Source organism: Coregonus clupeaformis, unplaced genomic scaffold (genome assembly GCF_020615455.1).
Source record: "Coregonus clupeaformis isolate EN_2021a unplaced genomic scaffold, ASM2061545v1 scaf0318, whole genome shotgun sequence".
Taxonomy (NCBI): domain Eukaryota; kingdom Metazoa; phylum Chordata; class Actinopteri; order Salmoniformes; family Salmonidae; genus Coregonus; species Coregonus clupeaformis.
In genome coordinates, this window is record NW_025533773.1 from 100,375 (window position 1) to 119,551 (window position 19,177).

Here is a 19,177-nt window from a genome sequence, read left to right on the forward strand (position 1 = left end):
GGGTATTGGACAGTACAGTGGCAGTAATAAGCAGTTTATGCAACTCCTCGTTCGTGCCTTGGTCAACGAACTCCACGTCCTCTATCCATCTTCATCTTTTTTTAAGAACATTTATGCTTTTATACAGTTAAATAACGAGCACCTTTATGACAGTGTTGGTCTTTTAATATCCACATAGAGTAAACACAGCACATTGTTTTTGGCAGTCAGAAATGGCATTGCTTCAGCTAGCTGTTTTGTATTCATATTTTGTGCAGTGCTTTGATAGATATATAAAGCAAGAGACACTTAAGACAGAGAAGACTACAGAATCTAGACTACACTAATGGGGAAAGGGTCTGAATCTGTCATCCCGTTGGAAATGCCATGCTTGTGGCAGGTCCAGCGTGAGCTTGGTTTCAGAGCAGTCAGTGTCTGCTTTTCAAGGGTCAAAACAGTGCACTTCAGAAGAATCTCTGTTAGATCTGGATGGGAAAACTCCCAATACCATACACATTAGTGTCTTAATCAATCTACATGTGCTGAAAAACAATATCAGAAATGATAACATTATCCATTGATTTCTACAATTCAGTGGATACTACAGACAGAGACTTTTAGTAGGTTAACAACTTTCAGTAGCTCGATGTCATTTTACCACCGAATGTCACAGGTAGCCATAGACCCTAATGTAAAAACATGGAAGGACAGCAACACTTAAGACAGGACACTTACACTGATGATACAGGAGGGTAGACAACAAACACATGACCAACTGGCCATCACAACAACACATGCAAGCTGAGTAAGACCATGCTTAGCTATGAATTCATATCAGGATGTACAGAAATGGGAGAGTGGGTGTGGTTTGGGGGAAACGACAAAGACAAGAATGACAAGACAGATAATCACTCGTTTCTGAACCAGAACCAGACCTGCTCACACTTTCACAACCACAAGCGGTCAGGGCCAGGTCTGTTGGACCTAAGCTACTTCAGCCAGGTCTGGTCCAGTTAGCCAGCCTTGTTAGACAGCTCTATACAGACAGACAGAAATAGAAATGAAGACACAGGTAGTGTAGCGCTACGACGGGTCCTTTAGGCTGTAAGGGGGTCTGGATGACTTCAGTGACAGTTCACATCCAAGATGGCTGCACGGGAGGGAGGAGCGGGGGGGCGGGGGGGCACAGATTGTGTCGCTATATCTAACAGCCGGGTGCGGTGGGGAGGCATTTGAGTTATAAAAATGTTAGAAAAAGTGTTAGAAAAGCAGGGAGAGGTGTGTGAGTCTAGACAAAGATCTGTTTTTTTATCTTCTTTGTTTTCCCCCACTTGTGTCCCTTTTCTTGACATCTGCCCTTGTGCTCTTGAAAGGGGACCTCATTTTTTGGGTAGAGACCCAGTCCGGCTTGCGCCCTGCAAGAGAGAGAGAGAGACGAAACACATCATCAGGAAACGGACTGTTTTTGTCATTTGCTAACGATGCTCACTAAAGGGACCTGCTAATTACAGTCGGACACAAATGTCCAGCTGTATATTGCCGTAGGAGGGTAACACAGTCTATGTGGCCTTGAGCATTGTGTACTATTGTTTTGTTAGAATAGGTGGGTGAGTTCTAGGCCTACATTATTTACATAGTTTATTTTGTGAATTCTTGGCTGTGCCCTAAAAAGAAACATCTCCCAGTTCTAATTTGCATGTTGGGGCCAAAACTGATCAATGATGTGTTCTACTGTGTTCACCAAGCTGCATTTTCTCGTGGGGATATAAAAGTGGGAGAAAGAGGGGAAGATTGGAACGGAACAAAGATTATACAAATTAGACAATTCTTTGGGGAGAACGATTGGAATGAATATAATCCATAACATACAAAGCCTTTAAATCTCTTAAAACAAAAGGATATGGGAGGAAACGGGCCAAGCTCTGAGCCATTCTTACAGCAATTTGAGCTGAAAATCATTATCGGTTCGAAACTAATTAGAATGCAGTACCAGAACTGGAGAATGGAAAACACCAAACAAATGAAAACAAAACATTTGAAATAAAAGGCTGTCCCCCCAAAGCAGATAATGATTAAAGATAGAGGAATCAGAAGCGCTAGATATGGTGGCTTTAGCTTAACGCCAATTAGGCAGAGAGATTGTGGGGAAACAAGCTATTAGCAAGAGAAGATTGGTGTACTTTACCCACACATTTGTATATGTAATCATCTTCTACATCATCTTTTAGTTTCATAATGCTATATAGTCCAGCTAGCAAAGACACCATGCAGGGAAAATGTAGTCTCTAAAATATACAGATACTCTAAACATTTTGAAAAGTCTACTTTTAAAAAGTCTCCCCTCTAGGGTATGATGAAGATGACTGTGCTTGGTTGCCTTGCTGATCAACACACCCACTGTGAGTGCACTGACTGCACCTATAGGAACATCAGCTTCCTGTGCCTATTCTGCCTAATTAAAATAACTGTATCTGAAGCTTGGGCCAGACTGGCTAATTAAAACTCTGCCAGTAACCTCCGGAGCATGTCCCAGAGATTAGCATTCACCATGCCATGTTGAGAAAGATAAACGGAGAGCGTAAGAGAAGGAGAGTGACAGACAGACAGAGGCAGAGACAGAGAAAGAGAGGCGGAGACCAAAAGAGAGAGGCAGAGAGAGATACAATAGAGACAGAGAAGAGAGCCAAAAAGTGACAAAGACAGGCAGAGACCGAGATGGGGAGAGAGAGACATAAAGAGAGATACAGAGACAGAAAGACAGAGGCAGAGACAGAAAGAAATCCGTTTCAGTGTGCCATGGCTCTACCAAGGACATTGTCCCTCTCTACTGTCGGGGAGCGTGTCAGCTGTTTCTGACAGGTTGTGAAGGGAATGTACTGCTTAAGTACTGTATCAGTACTGCTCCAGTTCAGAGCCTGTCACCTCACAGCGGGAGCAGAGGGAGAAACGTGGCCTGGTATAAACAATAAGCAAAACTGTTGAGTCAGGGAGAGTCTGTACATTTTAGATGCTGCTGATTGTGGCAAAAATATCTCAAATCTCATACGGAGGGTATACTCTCTGTCCAAACACCTCAGTCCTCTGTTTGAGATGCACACATTGGGGTACTGTGCTGCTCCCCTGAAAGCCAGGAAGTATTCACTCAAGTGTATATAAGTGTGTCTGCCCTGCCTTGATGTGTGGCCTACTGCGTCGGAGAAAGACGTCTTGAATAAGTCTGTCTGCAGTAATACATCCCAGTATCGTATACAGGGTATACCAATGCATGAACCAGATGGTCAATGTAATTAAAAGTGCAATGTCCTAGTTGTAGAAAGAATGAATGGCATTGCTTCTATAATAGCTTGGCTTACCTGACGGTGTGTTTGCAGTCGCATAAGCCATCGGCAAAGTGAGCAAAGCTACCACATGCCACAATTGTAATGTTATACATGTCCCATTGCAGTTAGCACAGCTCTTAGAACAGCCATTAAGAGTACGCAGGACTACTATCCCTAAAGCTTGCTCCTAAGCAATTTATTTCACAGCCCCGTGTAGGCCCACAGGTGCAACATCACTGCCTGCAATTAAGCAGCCGATTATGTTAGGTGCTACAAAAATAGCATTACCTTTACATTTTAGTCATTTAGCAGACGCTCTTATCCAGAGCGACTTACAGTTAGTGAGTGCATACATTATTTTTTAAATACTGGCCCCCGTGGGAATCGAACCCACAACCCTGGTGTTGCAAACGCCATGTTCTACCAACTGAGCTACAAACCTGCCGGCCATTACCTCCCCTACCCTGGACGACGCTGGGCCAATTGTGCGCCGCCCCATGGGTCTCCCGGTCGCGGCCGGCTACGACAGAGCCTGGATTCAAACCAGGATCTCTAGTGGCACAGCTAGCACTGCGATGCAGTGCCTTAGACCACTGCGCCACTCTTTGACATCAAACTGCACTCTTTAACGCATGAAGCCTGTAGCATCAGCCAGACACTGTAATTACCACTGTCTAGAGACTGTCTCAAGGTGCTGGTGGTATGATAGGCAATGGAAGGTGTCACCTAAGCCTATCAACGTTGAATAAATGCATAGCAAGTAAGAGTAAATATATATTGTCGCTCATGACTCATCAGCTACTCACTGAATGTTGGGTATCATCACTGAGGTGAAAGAAGAAGAGAGAGACAGAAGGGAGGAATAAAAGAGAAGGAAAGAGCCCATCAAGTGCACATTCTGGAATTCGTCTCAATAACATACAAAGTGAATTATATAATTAGATATTCCCTTTTTATGTTATTGTAAAAGACAGATTAGAGAGTTTTTGTCACTTAAAAATGGGTGGCGTTTTTGTTTACCATTTTGAAGATCTTGGACAGGGTTCCACTGTCCCCTGCACCGGCCTTCTTTGCCTTAGCGGATCCTGTTGACTTCTGAGACCCCTGGAAGAGAGCAGGGATGAGGTAAGACACTGGGAGACATTGTTGTTGTCAGTTAGCATGGTGGCCCAGTCAGTGTGTGCTTTTGCCAACTCATCTCTGTGTTTGTTCATCGAAATGATTTACTAATGGCTAAAAAGCGGCATCACATGTACATATCTTACGCGGGTATTGCATGGCTGTTTAGTACAAAACTATGTTTTCTGATAATATCCTGTTGCATTAAAACAATAGAAGCGATAGCCTTGTCCCCAGGTTCAACTGAGAGCCAGCAGGTGACGAGGTTATAGAAGAGATGGCTACAACACAACCAGCCTGGATCAAAAAGTGGCTCATTTGTGGTGGCATTGAAGCAGTGGAGCAAATCAATCTGAGTCAAAGTGGAAGTGCTTCACTTAAGCACTTTCTAAATCAAAACATTTGAAATTCAATCTCAGTAACAGCTGAGCTTTGGCTGCTCTGACTCTCACAGGGGGATTAGACTGAACTGTTCAAGTAAAACTCCAATAAACATACACAAGGATGAATTAAATGGTGGGGAGGAACACTTCAACGTGTTATTTAAAGATCCCTTACCTCAGAGAAGAGCTTTAAAGGTCTCATCCCTTATTACTCTGTTATTTTACCCCCACACAGTGTTAGCTGTTATGTGTGACTCATAACACCCACAACACACACACACACACCAACACCACACACTGGAATAGAGTCAATGGAATGGTATCAAACGTGTGGTTTCCATGTGGTTGATACCATTCCATTGAATCCATTCCAGGCATTGCTATGAGCCGTCCTCCCCTCAGCAGCCTCCACTGACACACATACACACAGAGACATACAGAGACACACACAAAGACACAAACGCATGTACATACACACACACACACAGGGGCCAAGAGAAGAGGACGAGACTTCAGCAGGGCGAATAAGAAAAGGTAGGATTAAGCTGCTGGTTATCATATCGAAAGGGAAAAACGACTTCAGCAAATAAAGAACTGGATATTCAATTGAGCCAGAGGCGGAGAGCTTGCCAAACAAAACCACTCAAAACGTGATTTAATCAAAGAGAAAAACTGATGAGGGCGTTATGCATGTACTGTATGCATGGATTACAACAAGCTCTCAAGCCTTAAAATGGCTACAGAATATACTGTTTAAGGAACGGCCTGGGATTTTTCTCTTCGTTTTCTTTAGCTGTAGCGTTTAACCACGTACCAGGCCTAGTTTCGCAGTCATTGCCGTCCACTGGACAAGGACATGTAAGAGACAGAGACAGGGAATAGACAGTAGTGAGACACAGGGGCGAGGAGAGGAAAGTTAAACACAAGTCTTACTCAGAGAAAAGGCAGTGCAGCAAGAAGAGAGTCCACATCCAGGGAAGAGCAGAGTAAGGCAGACGCTCGCGTCATCAGAGAGAGCACAGGTTCAGTGACATACAGTACACGACATTCAGTGACGTCACATGTTAACAAAGCCAAATACACAATCACATTCAAAGACTAAAACAATCTTCAACAGTCGAACAATATTGACAAAGAGTAAGATAAATGCTCACCCTAGACTTAGGAGGGGCAGGGGACACCTGAGGAGGGAGAGTGACACAGACCTTTAGAAATACAATAGATGAGGGTATTTCTCATTACATTTTAGTCATTTAACAGACACTCTTATCCAGAGCGACTTACAGGAGCAATTAGGGTTAAGTGCCTTGCTCAAGATTTTTCACCTAGTTTGCTCAGGGATTCAAACCAGTGACCTTTCGCTTACTGGCCTAAAGCTCTTTCTACCACTAGGCTTCCTGCTCTTAACCGCTAGGCTTCCTGCTCTTAACCGCTAGGCTTCCTGCTCTTAACTGCTAGGCTTCCTGCTCTTAACCGTTAGGCTTCCTGCTCTTAACCGCTAGGCTTCCTGCTCTTAACCGCTAGGCTTCCTGCTCTTAACCGCTAGGCTTCCTGCTCTTAACCGCTAGGCTTCCTGCTCTTAACCGCTAGGCTTCCTGCTCTTAACCGCTAGGCTTCCTGCTCTTAACCGCTAGGCTACCTGCTCTTAACCGCAAGGCTTCCTGTTCTTAACTGGTAGGCTACCTGCCGCCCTCATATCAACAAGTCAAACATCAACAGTAGTAGGCAAACTATGCAAATGGGGTGACTCACGATCGTTCTGAAGAGGCGCACAACAGCGTTCTCCCCACCCTTAGGGGCTGCCTTGGCAGGTCTGGCTGGAGAGGAGGACAGGCCACGGAAAGAACCCTGGAGGAAATGGAGGGAGGGGTGGAAGAAGGAAAGGAGGGAGAGATGGAAGAAGGATAGAGGAGAGGGATGGAAGAAGGAAAGAAGAGAGGGGTGGAAGAAGGAAAGGAGGGAGGGGTGGAAGAAGGAAAGGAGGGAGGGGTGGAAGAAGGAAAGGAGGGAGGGGTGGAAGAAGGAAAGGAGGGAGGGGTGGAAGAACATTATAAAGGCACAGCCGGATTACATATAGTCCAACACAACATAACAATAAAGTGTGCTCCCTGAACCAGACCAGGCTCTACTCTGGCTCCACTCTCCAGTTCCTGAAAGGTGTTACCATTGGAAACAGCTGGTGGCATATTGCCAAACACCAGGGAAGCTGGAGCACATTTCCTGGGGCTGTAGAATGGCTTCTTCTTCAGATGGAGAGACTAGCTGGGGAGCTCTTACCATCACAGAGGACCTGAGATAAACTATCTTGAGTCATTCACAGCAGACTGACGTAGCTGCCCACAGATGACGCCCATCCAAAACTAATTAAAACTGAAAATAAGTGATTAGAAACTAACTGGATGAAGGAATTATAAATACATGAATAAAATCAGTAAGAAATGTTTTGGATCTTTGCAAAGTGTGGTAAATATCAACACTAAATGCTGTTGAAGGGGAAGTTAAGTAGAGATCAATACAATGAAGTTGTACTTCAGACAAACAAACCTTTAGAGGGTTGGATAGGGATGAATGAGCTCTACATCTCATTCTCCTGAACTTGAATACATAGCATCCCCTCTCTCTCTCTCACAATAGGCTCTAACATGTACTTTGCAGACACACACAGCTGGGACCTTAATTATAATGGTGTGATTCTGAAATGATTCATTGTCATTTTCTCAATAATAACCCTGATTATTCCGTCGGCTATTTAGGGGTTATGTTTGTGAATAACATCCTTTGATATAGCGAAACCCATTTCTTCCTAATGTGTGCCTCTCTCTCTGTGGTATTTTGTGGAGTGAGGGTACCTTTATGCCCCCATTAATGTCAGTGAGTGAAGAGAGTAGAGAGACTGAACTTTACCGAAATGAGAGGGCAAACTTTCACCCGTGTCCATCATTCACATTATAATCCACTCATTAATGCTCCAATTGCATGTCATTCACTGTCTTTGTTGCCCATATATGGATGGATGGTTGGATGGATGCAGACTCATGCAGACAATGACCTAAGTAAAGAAATACATTACCATAGAAAATATGTTTGTGCTTATGAGCATTATACTCTCCAATAAATAGGTATCTAACGCGGAGGACCAGAGGTAATTTAGAATATATCAAACTAAGCGTATCATTCTACTGGAAGTGGATGATAATATCCAATACATTTATGAATACAGATGATGCTCAGTAAAATAGCCAGGCAGCACGGGTGTTGGTTGGTCAGCTTGTTCCCTATGAGCAAAAGACATTGAAAAGACGTTGAAAAGACGTTTGTTTCAACCAAAAAGTGCTCACTGGGTTTGTGCTGGAGCTGGTACAGGTGAATGAATCCCACTGCTTGTTGTTGTTGTGAAGAACTGATCTGCCTCACAGCTGCGACCGGATGACTCAACGGTTATTATATCCCAGCAGCTCTGTCACCAAGATGGAGGCAACTGGTCTGCGTCCCAAATGGCACCCTGTTCCCTATATAGTGCACTGCCTTTGACCAAAGCCCATCAAAAGTAGTGTACTATATAAGGAATATGGTGCCATTTGGGACTCAGTCCGAGGGGTTGATTACTGATAGCCATTGCAGAACCCTGTCCACAGTTGATTAGGAATTATTTATTTTGAACATTGACTTGAGGTCTCAAGTGCACATTGTCACATCAAAGTGATGAACTACACACATCAGAAGTTCCAGTTATGTTCCCACTAAGTACAGTTCCAGAGATTGAGCAGCCTGAGAGAGAGTGTTAGGAAGAGAAAGTGGAGGGAGAGAAGTAGAGTGAGAGAGACATTGAAAGACAGGGGTAAGACAGGCAAAGAGTTAGTAAAAGAGGAATAGACGTGAAGAGGGAGAGGTGCTCAGTAGTGATTTCAGTGTTGCCTCGGGTTTGTCTAGACCAATTAGACCAAAAATGATACAGTACTGTATGTCACATCACGTTGGCATTTTAGCTGATTCAGATTATTTTGTAAAGTATTGTTCTGTGGAGGTTTTAGGACTCTAGGAGTCACAGGATGTTGGTGGCACCTTAATTGTGGAGAACCGGCTTGTGGTAATGACTGGATCGGAATCAGTGGAATGGTATCAAATACATCAAACACATGGTTTCTAGGTGTTTGATGCCATTCTATTTGCTCTGTTCCATTATTATTAGCTGTTCTCCCCTCAGCAGCCTCCTATACTAGGAGTAAAAGGTCATTCAAAATGCATCAGGGATTCAGGCAATAGTTCTGAAAGTAAAACATATTATTTTTTTATTCAACTTTTTTTTTTCAGAACACCGACAAGTCAGTAAATCCTCTCTACCTTATTTTGCATTGCGTAATCCTAAATTCTGAATTTAGAATCCGTTTTGATTTATTTGTAAAGAAGGATCACAATATTTAGTTATGAACTTCACGTCCTTTACTGAATCATGTTGCATTGGATGTTGTCAGTATAGGTTTTAATTTTCCAACACAAGAGGAGTGTTCAAAGGACAACGGGATTCTGACGCAAGGAGGGTCCTTTCAGGATAGAGCAGAGCAGGGGATTGTTGCGTAGGGTGGGAGAGAGGAAGGGATGGAGGGAATGTTCTCCTCTCTCTGTTTGATGTTTGAAGTGTATGAGAGATAAGTGTGTGTTCCTGGCGTGGACCACATTGTCATTTGCCCACAATTCAGACTTCACAATGTAGCTGTGCTCATTCCACAGCGAAAAAGAAAAACAACAAAAAATTTCCACACTGTCATGAAGCTGCAAAGCCTGTTTCATCCTCAACATTCATGATTGAATTTACATAACAATAGATGTCCAGTCATCATTTCTAAACTCAGCTAGCTGCAAGCATGGCAGCCCAGCCGTGATAGAGAATGTTCGATAACACTTCATTTGACACTTCACTCTCCCATTAACACGTCAAGTGTCGTTTCACTATGAATTTTGGTCTACCATTTTATGACACCCCTGACATAGAGGCTGTTATCCAGGGGTGCTAGGTCAGTACAATCATAATGCAAAACGTTACCTCTATCATGACAATAGGAATGGATTTGACACCAGATTACACCTTCATGTTAATGTCACAGTGACGTGTCAAATAAAGTGTAACCAACGGTTTCCTGCAGTGAAGAACAAGGTCACCTAGACCCAGGTAGAGAGAGTATTCAGGACTCATAGGACACCTCCTATATTTAATTACAGTCGAACCTCTCTCCTCAGACGTGCAGGAGGTCAAACCTGGACAGACGCTGATTCCTTCAAAAATGGATCACGGTCAATCATTTATTCTGGAATAAATGAATTGTAATAATGTATAATTTATTAAGGAGCAGGAGGTTGGTGGGCCACATCCTATCCTATTGAGACAGTGTGTGAGTTATTGTGGACACACAAAAATCACAAACCGCCCACTGTCAAATAAACAGATCTTACCCACAATAGGTGAAACATCCATAAACCATACATTAAAATGATGTACAGTGGGGAAAAAAAGTATTTAGTCAGCCACCAATTGTGCAAGTTCTCCCACTTAAAAAGATGAGAGAGGCCTGTAATTTTCATCATAGGTACACGTCAACTATGACAGACAAATTGAGAAAAAAAATCCAGAAAATCACATTGTAAGGATTTTTTCTGAATTTATTTGCAAATTATGGTGGAAAATAAGTATTTGGTCACCTACAAACAAGCAAGATTTCTGGCTCTCACAGAACTGTAACTTCTTCTTTAAGAGGCTCCTCTGTCCTCCACTCGTTACCTGTATTAATGGACCTGTTTGAACTTGTTATCAGTATAAAAGACACCTGTCCACAACCTCAAACAGTCACACTCCAAACTCCACTATGGCCATGACCAAAGAGCTGTCAAAGGACACCAGAAACAAAATTGTAGACCTGCACCAGGCTGGGAAGACTGAATCTGCAATAGGTAAGCAGCTTGTTTTGAAGAAATCAACCGTGGGAGCAATTATTAGGAAATGGAAGACATACAAGACCACTGATAATCTCCCTCGATCTGGGGCTCCACGCAAGATCTCACCCCGTGGGGTCAAAATGATCACAAGAACGGTGAGCAAAAATCCCAGAACCACACGGGGGACCTAGTGAATGACCTGCAGAGAGCTGGGACCAAAGTAACAAAGCCTACCATCAGTAACACACTACGCCGCCAGGGACTCAAATCCTGCAGTGCCAGACGTGTCCCCCTGCTTAAGCCAGTACATGTCCAGGCCTGTCTGAAGTTTGCTAGAGTGCATTTGGATGATCCAGAAGAGGATTGGGAGAATGTCATATGGTCAGATGAAACCAAAATATAACTTTTTGGTAAAAACTCAACTCGTCGTGTTTGGAGGACACAGAATGCTGAGTTGCATCCAAAGAACACCATACCTACTGTGAAGCATGGGGGTGGAAACATAATGCTTTGGGGCTGTTTTTCTGCAAAGGGACCAGCATGACTGATCCGTGTAAAGGAAAGAATGAATGTGGCCATGTATCGTGAGATTTTGAGTGAAAACCTCCTTCCATCAGCAAGGGCATTGAAGATGAAACGTGGCTGGGTCTTTCAGCATGACAATGATCCCAAACACACCGCCCGGGCAACGAAGGAGTGGCTTCGTAAGAAACATTTCAAGGTCCTGGAGTGGCCTAGCCAGTCTCCATATCTCAACCCCATAGAACATCTTTGGAGGGAGTTGAAAGTCTGTGTTGCCCAGCGACAGCCCCAAAACATCACTGCTCTAGAGGAGATCTGCATGGAGGAATGGGCCAAAATACCAGCAACAGTGTGTGAAAACCTTGTGAAGACTTACAGAAAACGTTTGACCTGTGTCATTGCCAACAAAGGGTATATAACAAAGTATTGAGAAACTTTTGTTATTGACCAAATACTTGTTTTCCACCATAATTTGCAAATAAATTCATTAAAAATCCTACAATGTGATTTTCTGGAATTTTTTTTCTCATTTTGTTCGTCATAGTTGACGTGTACCTATGATGAAAATTACAGGCCTCTCTCATCTTTTTAAGTGGGAGAACATGCACAATTGGTGGCTGACTAAATACTTTTTCCCCCCACTGTATATACAGTGCATGCTCCTTCTCAATCCATCACAGCTTCACATTTGACTTGGATTTGATTGATCACAAAGAACAATGTCCGTCAGTGTCATAACTGACAACTCGCCGATTGGTTAATAAGACTCACCGGCTGCAGATCCACTAGACACTGAGTGACTCCTACTTTGGAGTGAAATCTACTGTAACAGTTCGTAGTCTCAGGAGGACAGACTTTTTGAAGTACTTCTACTGCCAGATGACCTCTTCAGTTGTCTCTGTGCTGCAACTTCTCCAACTATTTAGGAGAAGCTAGCAGGAATTGGACAACTACCTCATGGGGTCGACAGTTTAAAACAAAGTGTCATATTAGAAAGCAGTGGAGCTCTAGGTCATTCCCTAACACTGACAACAATAACAAGACAAAGTTGGAGACTACAATCTACTAAACCATAGTTGAACTGGTTCTTTACCATCCAAAACCAGGGTACTGGACCTAACGTCTAGTGAGACCTAGCTCTTGACTTTTGACAGTGCTTATCTTACAGTGCCAGTTGAAAGTAAGGCTATAGTAGGTATGCTCTACACTCCTCCGTTCTCATCAAATCTGGATCCTAAAACAAACAAAACACCAACTACACCACTATCTGACATGAATGTCAAATAAATGTAGTGCTCAGAGGAAGTTCAGATTATTTGTCTTGTCCTTGTTTCACTCTCAATAGGAACACTTTAGAATAAATGCAAATGAGACTGCACTAACTTGACTCTGGCTATCTCTATTAATGTCTTCGATTTTGTAAAATATACACATTGAAAAATTAAGAACAAGGTAGCATTGACTCTTTGATTTTGGACCATGAGGCACATCTAATGAATTCATTGAGAAGTAGCATCTCATTGGCAATTCCAGTCCACTCATTCATATTCAGTTATGAATGAAAATACTTCCCAGGAGGTCTCCAAAAAGTGAGACAGACAACAAAGTGAGACAGACAAAGTGAGACAGACAACAAAGTGAGACAGACAAAGTGAGACAGACTTTCTTGTTTTCATTTTGTATTAAACTGTTGTTTTATCCTGATGTACTATATCTTGATAAGCTTTCCAAGATGTTCAATTAAAAAGCAATTCCCAAAATACTTTCAATTAAAAAAGCATCAAATACAAATGTGACTGAAATATAATTTTCTGTTGAATAAAAGTGATAAGGCAGACAGTACTAAGATGAATTTCCAAAATAAAGAATTCAGCAAATTAACCTGGTCACAGATCTGTTAATGCTGTCTTGTCAAATCCTATGGTCATTGTCATGCCAAACATGATTACCTTCTCACTGTGTCCATCAATGACAGCATGATCAGATATGGAGATTGAGGTGAGGCCAGACTGTTACAACAATTATAGGAGTTGGCTAAGAAAGCGCAGATAGATCTGGGACCAGGGTGTCAGTCATTCTTTCATCTGCGGCCAAGGAACAAGACATTGGCCCATATTTTACATGGCCTTAAGCTACTTAATACAAGCTGAGCTAAGAGTAAGCCTCATATTTCCATTAAGTCTACACAACACTTCTCCCAGCATTGTCTAGACAAGTATGCTGTTACTGCAGAGTGCAGTTTTATCCAGTCAAGAAGTGAAAAGACAAATCAATTGGGAATAGTACATTCCATTTCCTCTACAACTGGGCCAGTTTCTCCATTGGCTATTCCTAGCATAGACCACCTCAACCCAGCATGAGAGGTTTCTCCTCAAGCTAGCCTGGATCGAAACTGAAATGTCAGTCAATGTCACTGACTGAGAGCATACAATGTGAAAATCAGCAATAACCACATTGTATGCGCAAATCAGTGTGAAAATGTCCAGTTATGTTTTTGTTCCAAACATTCTGTGGTGTGACTGCACCTGTTATTAGCAGAATAGTTAGAAGGACATACATTGTACTGTTGCATCAGAGGAGGGTTATTAAAAGTGACATTACATAATAAAAACAACAACAATACAAAAGCATAACAAACACTGCTCAGGGTGGGTGTTGTTAAGATAGTTTAATCAAGCCATTTATCCAAAAGCTCAGAACAGGATCAGGTTAGGAACAGATGTTGGCCATTACAATTCACAGGATATACAAACAAAATTACAAGCATCGGTTGGATAGCTCAAAGCATTACAAAAGGGATCAGAGAATAAGATCTATAGATCCACCCTGGGATCAAACAGACCCCCCCACACACACACACACACAGTTCCTGACAGGGGAAAGGAAGACCTGGGTTCAAATACTATTTGAACTCTTTAAAATACTTTTAGCGTTTGCTCTAGTCTGCCTAGAGTTCCAGATGTGCAGGGTTTGCACTTTTGCGACTATTCTATTGGCTCCATTGCACCAGGCAAGCTCAATCAAGCCCAGCTGAAGTATTTGAAATTATTTTAAATAGTATTTGAACCAGGTCTGGGTAAAAGACACCAGTGAACCTGAGCGGTGCTCCATCTAGCTGGCGGGAGGAGTTCAGCTCTTAGAAGCTTTTTGGCCAAGACACTGGGGTTGGGTTAGTCCGGGTATCAGTTTGATTCTGCTATCATGACACTCCTTGTCATGCACATTTTTTTTTTTAGATGTTTGTCATGATGGCACGAACAGACTGGTTCCCAGGCCAAGGATGAGTGCAAAACGTTTTGGCTTCTGAATCATAAACTGTTGTTGTACTCAAACATTCTTCAGGCTATCGGGTCCTAGTTCCGACAAAGTTACCCAATAGACCCCATATTTTAATTGGCTTATTTTGATGACATGGGGTTCAGTTTCATGGTGACTGCACATAGACACTCAGTTATCCATCAAATTAGTCTAATAAGGTCTTTCCCATTCTGAAAAATATGGATTACCAATCAGCTTTGACAGGTAACAAATTGGCTTAAGTTCCTGAGGTTAAACCAGTTGTCTTTGTTTTTGGTGATATCTTTACAATTTCTTAAAATAAATATGACATCTCCATGCAGATTCCCATGAACTAGTTTCAAACCAGGATCAACTAATTAAAAGACAAAAAATACAGGTGAAACCAAGACAAGAATGTACAACAGAAAGAGCTAATTCCAGTTTGTGAAAGGATCAATGGCTCAATAGTGAACGTTCATATCTGTCAACAACAGTAGCCCTTTCCTGCAGTCAAATGACCTAGTGGCCTCATGGGTGGAATTGTATTCATATTTTTCATAATTTCATAATTAATAAACATAATTATTTATTTATTTGACAAAATGTCAGTCTGAGTGAGGTGTATACTTTTGTTTCAAAGTAGATTTTTTAAAGACTACCAAGAAACGCTGTGACCCTGATTTAGCCCACTGCAGTAAAAGGTTAAAGGGCAATTCTACCACTTTTCAACTTGCTGTTCATTATCTCCAGCACACTACCAGTGGCTACATATGTGAAAACAGCTCATTTCAACTTGTTGTAGAAACAAATATAAAGTCAATAAGTTCTACCCAATGACATCAACAAAAACATAAAAAATTGTGATTTTCAAACACTATGAGATTCGTGGTGACATGGGGAGCTAGCAACTTGTTGCAGGTTTAGAAAATCACCGTTTTTTAAAAATATTAATCCTACCCTGTGACCCTGAGAAGCATTTAAAATATGTAGGACCTATCTTCTTATTTTTTAACCACAGATCATAGAAACACACTGTTTTTACATATGTAGACACTGGTTTGGTGCTGGAGATAATTAATATGAGGTTCCCATACCAGTTGAAGGCAACTATACATGTATGACTCAAACATGCTCAAGGGTACACAGTGACAACATTTGATACAGTATTCTACATAGTATTCTTTCACCACTGTAATGGATATGGCCACTAATGCTGAGTTTCTAAGGAAAATATAGCATTGAAAACGTCATAACTATTTTATGTTTTGTTATAAACTATATTTATAAGATTAAAGGCCCAGTGCAGTCAAAAATGTGACTTTCCTGTGTTTTATATACACTCAGTGTACAAAACATTAGGAACACCTGCTCTTTCCATGACATATACTGTCCAGGTGAATCCAGCTGAAAGCTATGATCCCTTATTGATGTCACTTGTTAAATCCACTCCATTCAGTGTAGATGAAAGGGAGGTGATAGGTTAAAGAAGGATTTCTAAGCCTTGAGACTATTGAGACATGGATTGTAGTATGTGTGCCATTCAGAGGGTGAATGGGCAAGACAAAAGATTTAAGTGCCTTTGAACAGGATTTGGTAGTAGGTGCCAGGCACACCGGTTTGAGTATGTCAAGAACTGCAACGCTGCTGGGTTTTTCACACTCAACAGCTTCCTGTGTGTATCAAGAATGCTCCACCACCCAAAGGACATCCAGCCAACTTGACACAACTGTGGGAACCATTGGAGTCAACATGGGCCAGCATCCCTGTGGAACACTTTCGACACCTTGTAGAGTCCATGCCCCGACGAATTGAGGCTGTTCTGAGGGCAAAAGGGGGTGCAACTCAATATTAGGAAGGTGTTTCCACACTATGAGGTTAGAATAATACTGTGAAAATTATGACAATTCCCTTTTAGTGTAAGAGCTGTTTGAAAAGACAGCCTGTAATGTAAGCCTGTTTTGGTGGGATCACCAGGCGGTAAATTAGTTAATAGACGAATAAGAAAGAGAGTTCCAAACCTCTCTGCCAATAACAGCTAGTTTTCCCCTCCCCACTCAGACCACTCCCACAGAGTCCTAGCTAAATTCTTGCTTGATAAATTGCTCTTTGCTAAGAAGCTATTTTTGTTTATTTTTGACAATTTTAATTGAAAACAATCACAGTAAGGTACATGACTGTTACCCAGATATGATTTGATATTAGATTAAAAAACAGTTACATTGGACCTTTAAGATTTCATATTTTTTTACCAGTTTTTTCCTTTTTCAAACTTTGATCATTGCAGAAAACAATATTCTGCTCGAGGCAACAGAGTTAGGTGGGACACTCCTACGCATCATATATTGGAAATACAAATACTTATTAGACATCTGAAGGCAACCCCTTGGTAAAAACATAAATATTTGTCATGTTTCCTTTAGTCATAAACTAACTCCTCTGATGTAGAAAACAACTGACCATTTCCTGAAAGAGCAGAAAGAGGCGACAATGAAATTCAAACATCCCCGTCAAAAAACAGATCAAATAGATAGAAAACAAAAAGCAAATACTGCCTCAAACTCAGAAACGTTCAGTATTTTTACAATAATTTTGTTCATTCAAATTTGACCGGCAAAACACTGACATTTTCACACGTGGCAGATATGTTTTACATGTGTTAGTACATTTCAATTATGTTTAAAACGTGAAATAATCTGATTTAGAATGCACACAACCAAATCATATCGAAACAAATAAAAAACTGCTAAAATTACTTTTTATTTTGTCCTCTCTGAAGTTGTTATAAGGCTTGGGAGAATGCATATTGTTGAGACTGTTCCGACCTCATTCTGCAACCTATTGGATCATCATCTGAAACTACCATTCACCTCTCTGAACCAATGAGGAATTAACTCCCAATCCCCAGAGTGGACGGAAACAGAGCTGGACAACATAACAGAGTTGGACTCTCTCTTCAATACACTGTACCAACTTCAACACATAACTCTGTTGAAATGTACAGTAAGCTGTGTTTTAGACTTTGCTTTGCTTCCAAAGTTGACAACTGATACACAAACAGTGCCAAGCTGACTGAAATGTGCACTGCAATGGGTTGGCATATCGATCTTTATCTACATCCCAGGTCACCAGCTCAAGGAGAGGCTTTGGGATTTAGCATTAGCATATCACAGAGATATAGAGAGAGCGAGACAAACAAGGCAATGTGGGCTCAACTATTCTCACTTTACCGCAACAGTTATCCACACACACCTGTGTCCAGGTAGCTCAGTTGGTAGAGCATGGCGCTTGCTACGCCAGGATAGTGGGTTCAATTCCCGGGACCACCCATACTTAAAATGTATGTACGCATGTCTGTAAGTTGCTTTGGATGAAAGCGTCTGCTAAATTACATATATTATCTGAACCTGCTCTCCAACTACACAACGCAGCATCTTGAATTCTACACAAACCCATATAGGATAAGGATTAGCCTAGATAAATGGGTTTTTATATGGTATATTATTTATGTTGGATTATGTACAATATTATGGGATAGAGCTGCTTTGTAAAGATGGAGAGTGAGAGAATCCTAGTCGAAGACTCTCTCCACACCCGATGGAGGTCCATGCAAGGCATTTAGGATATAGTTCTCCACCACGGACTATCCACAGTTAAAATGGCTAACAACTAGAGTCAGAAATCAGGAAAATTGGTAGCATAATAATTTCAAATTTGAGCTTCAATCATAACAGTCTCTCCCAAAATACATCCAAGTAAGGGTGTTGACATTTATATGACATTAATACCAATTTCCCCATGAAATCTCCCGAATCGTTACTCTCTCTTAAAAATACCTGATAAAACAACTTTAAAATGGCTCCAGTTTTAGATATATTTATGAGTTAAGCATACAGTATATTCAGAATGAAAGCAAACACACATTAAAATGGAACAATTCAATCATTCACTTGTACTGTACCACAACTATGACCATATAAGTACCGCAGATGCTTTGAAGCTTTAACTGAAATAAAATGTCAAATATGACATTTTAATGAAAGAACCACGATAAAATAACAATTACAAAACAATTATTCCAATGACTTTAAGTCATAGCCTCTTTGCGCTACACCAATCTCAAACCACACCCAAATCAGTTCTCCATGTCTAAATGTAGCTTTCAATGCCATTCATTCGCAAATAAGCACATTTCAGGAGAATGTCATTAACTTTGGTACATCACATGAAAAAAATAGACAAAAATTAAATTAAATCTAAGCAAATTGAAACAAAAACTTGTGACAAATTCTTGCAGCTCACAATCTGCCAAAATCACAAATCAGACATCAGTCCCTCAACTTAAGACTGGAAGAGTGAACACAAAAATTAACCATGGTACTTTAGAGGTGTATCTTTAAAACAAATCAAACTCTCCCCTTTCCTCACCTTGCTCTTCCTTTTCTTGTCCCCTCCAAAGAAGTTCCCAATTTGATCCATAAGGCCAGGGGCCTTCTTTTTCCTTCCCAGGCTAGACAGTCCAGAGGAGCTTGCAGTTGCCATGTCAGTGGTTTGGGTTGGATAGTGCTGCTAGTATCTCTGTAAGTGGGGTTCTGTCTCTCAGGTGAGAGCGAAGGGGGTATTAAGAGAGAGAAAGGAGAGCAAAGAAAC

At 41.5% G+C, this 19,177-nt stretch overlaps 1 protein-coding gene across 9 annotated transcripts; it reads right to left on the minus strand.

Annotated features, from left to right (window-relative positions):
- Window positions 1-1,324: 1,324 nt before the first annotated feature.
- LOC121558363 (myelin basic protein-like) lies at window positions 1,325-19,169 on the minus strand. 9 transcript variants are annotated; one of them, XM_041871765.2, is made up of 7 exons: window positions 18,956-19,169; window positions 6,554-6,649; window positions 5,956-5,982; window positions 5,616-5,645; window positions 4,320-4,394; window positions 4,106-4,124; window positions 1,325-1,394 (listed from the first exon to the last, which is right to left on the minus strand). In XM_041871765.2, exons 1-6 carry the CDS (start codon window positions 19,067-19,069, stop codon window positions 4,122-4,124), a joined length of 345 nt encoding a protein of 114 aa, XP_041727699.1. In that variant the 5' UTR covers window positions 19,070-19,169; the 3' UTR covers window positions 1,325-1,394; window positions 4,106-4,121. The 9 variants fall into 9 exon arrangements, with proteins under 9 accessions (XP_041727699.1, XP_041727697.1, XP_041727701.1 ...); XM_041871763.2 differs by having other exon boundaries at window positions 4,320-4,403; XM_041871767.2 differs by lacking the exon at window positions 5,616-5,645 and having other exon boundaries at window positions 4,320-4,391.
- Between the last annotated feature and the right edge of the window lie 8 nt (window positions 19,170-19,177).

Coding starts and splice junctions, on each gene's coding strand:
- LOC121558363 (XM_041871759.2), bottom strand. CDS start 19,069: ATGGCAACTGCAAGCTCCTCTGGACTGTCTAGCCTGGGAAGGAAAAAG. Junction 5,646..5,955: donor CTGCCCCTCCTAAGTCTAGG/GTGAGCATTTAT, acceptor GTCCTTGTCCAG/TGGACGGCAATGACTGCGAA. Junction 1,395..4,319: donor TGTCCAAGATCTTCAAAATG/GTAAACAAAAAC, acceptor TCTCTCTTGCAG/GGCGCAAGCCGGACTGGGTC.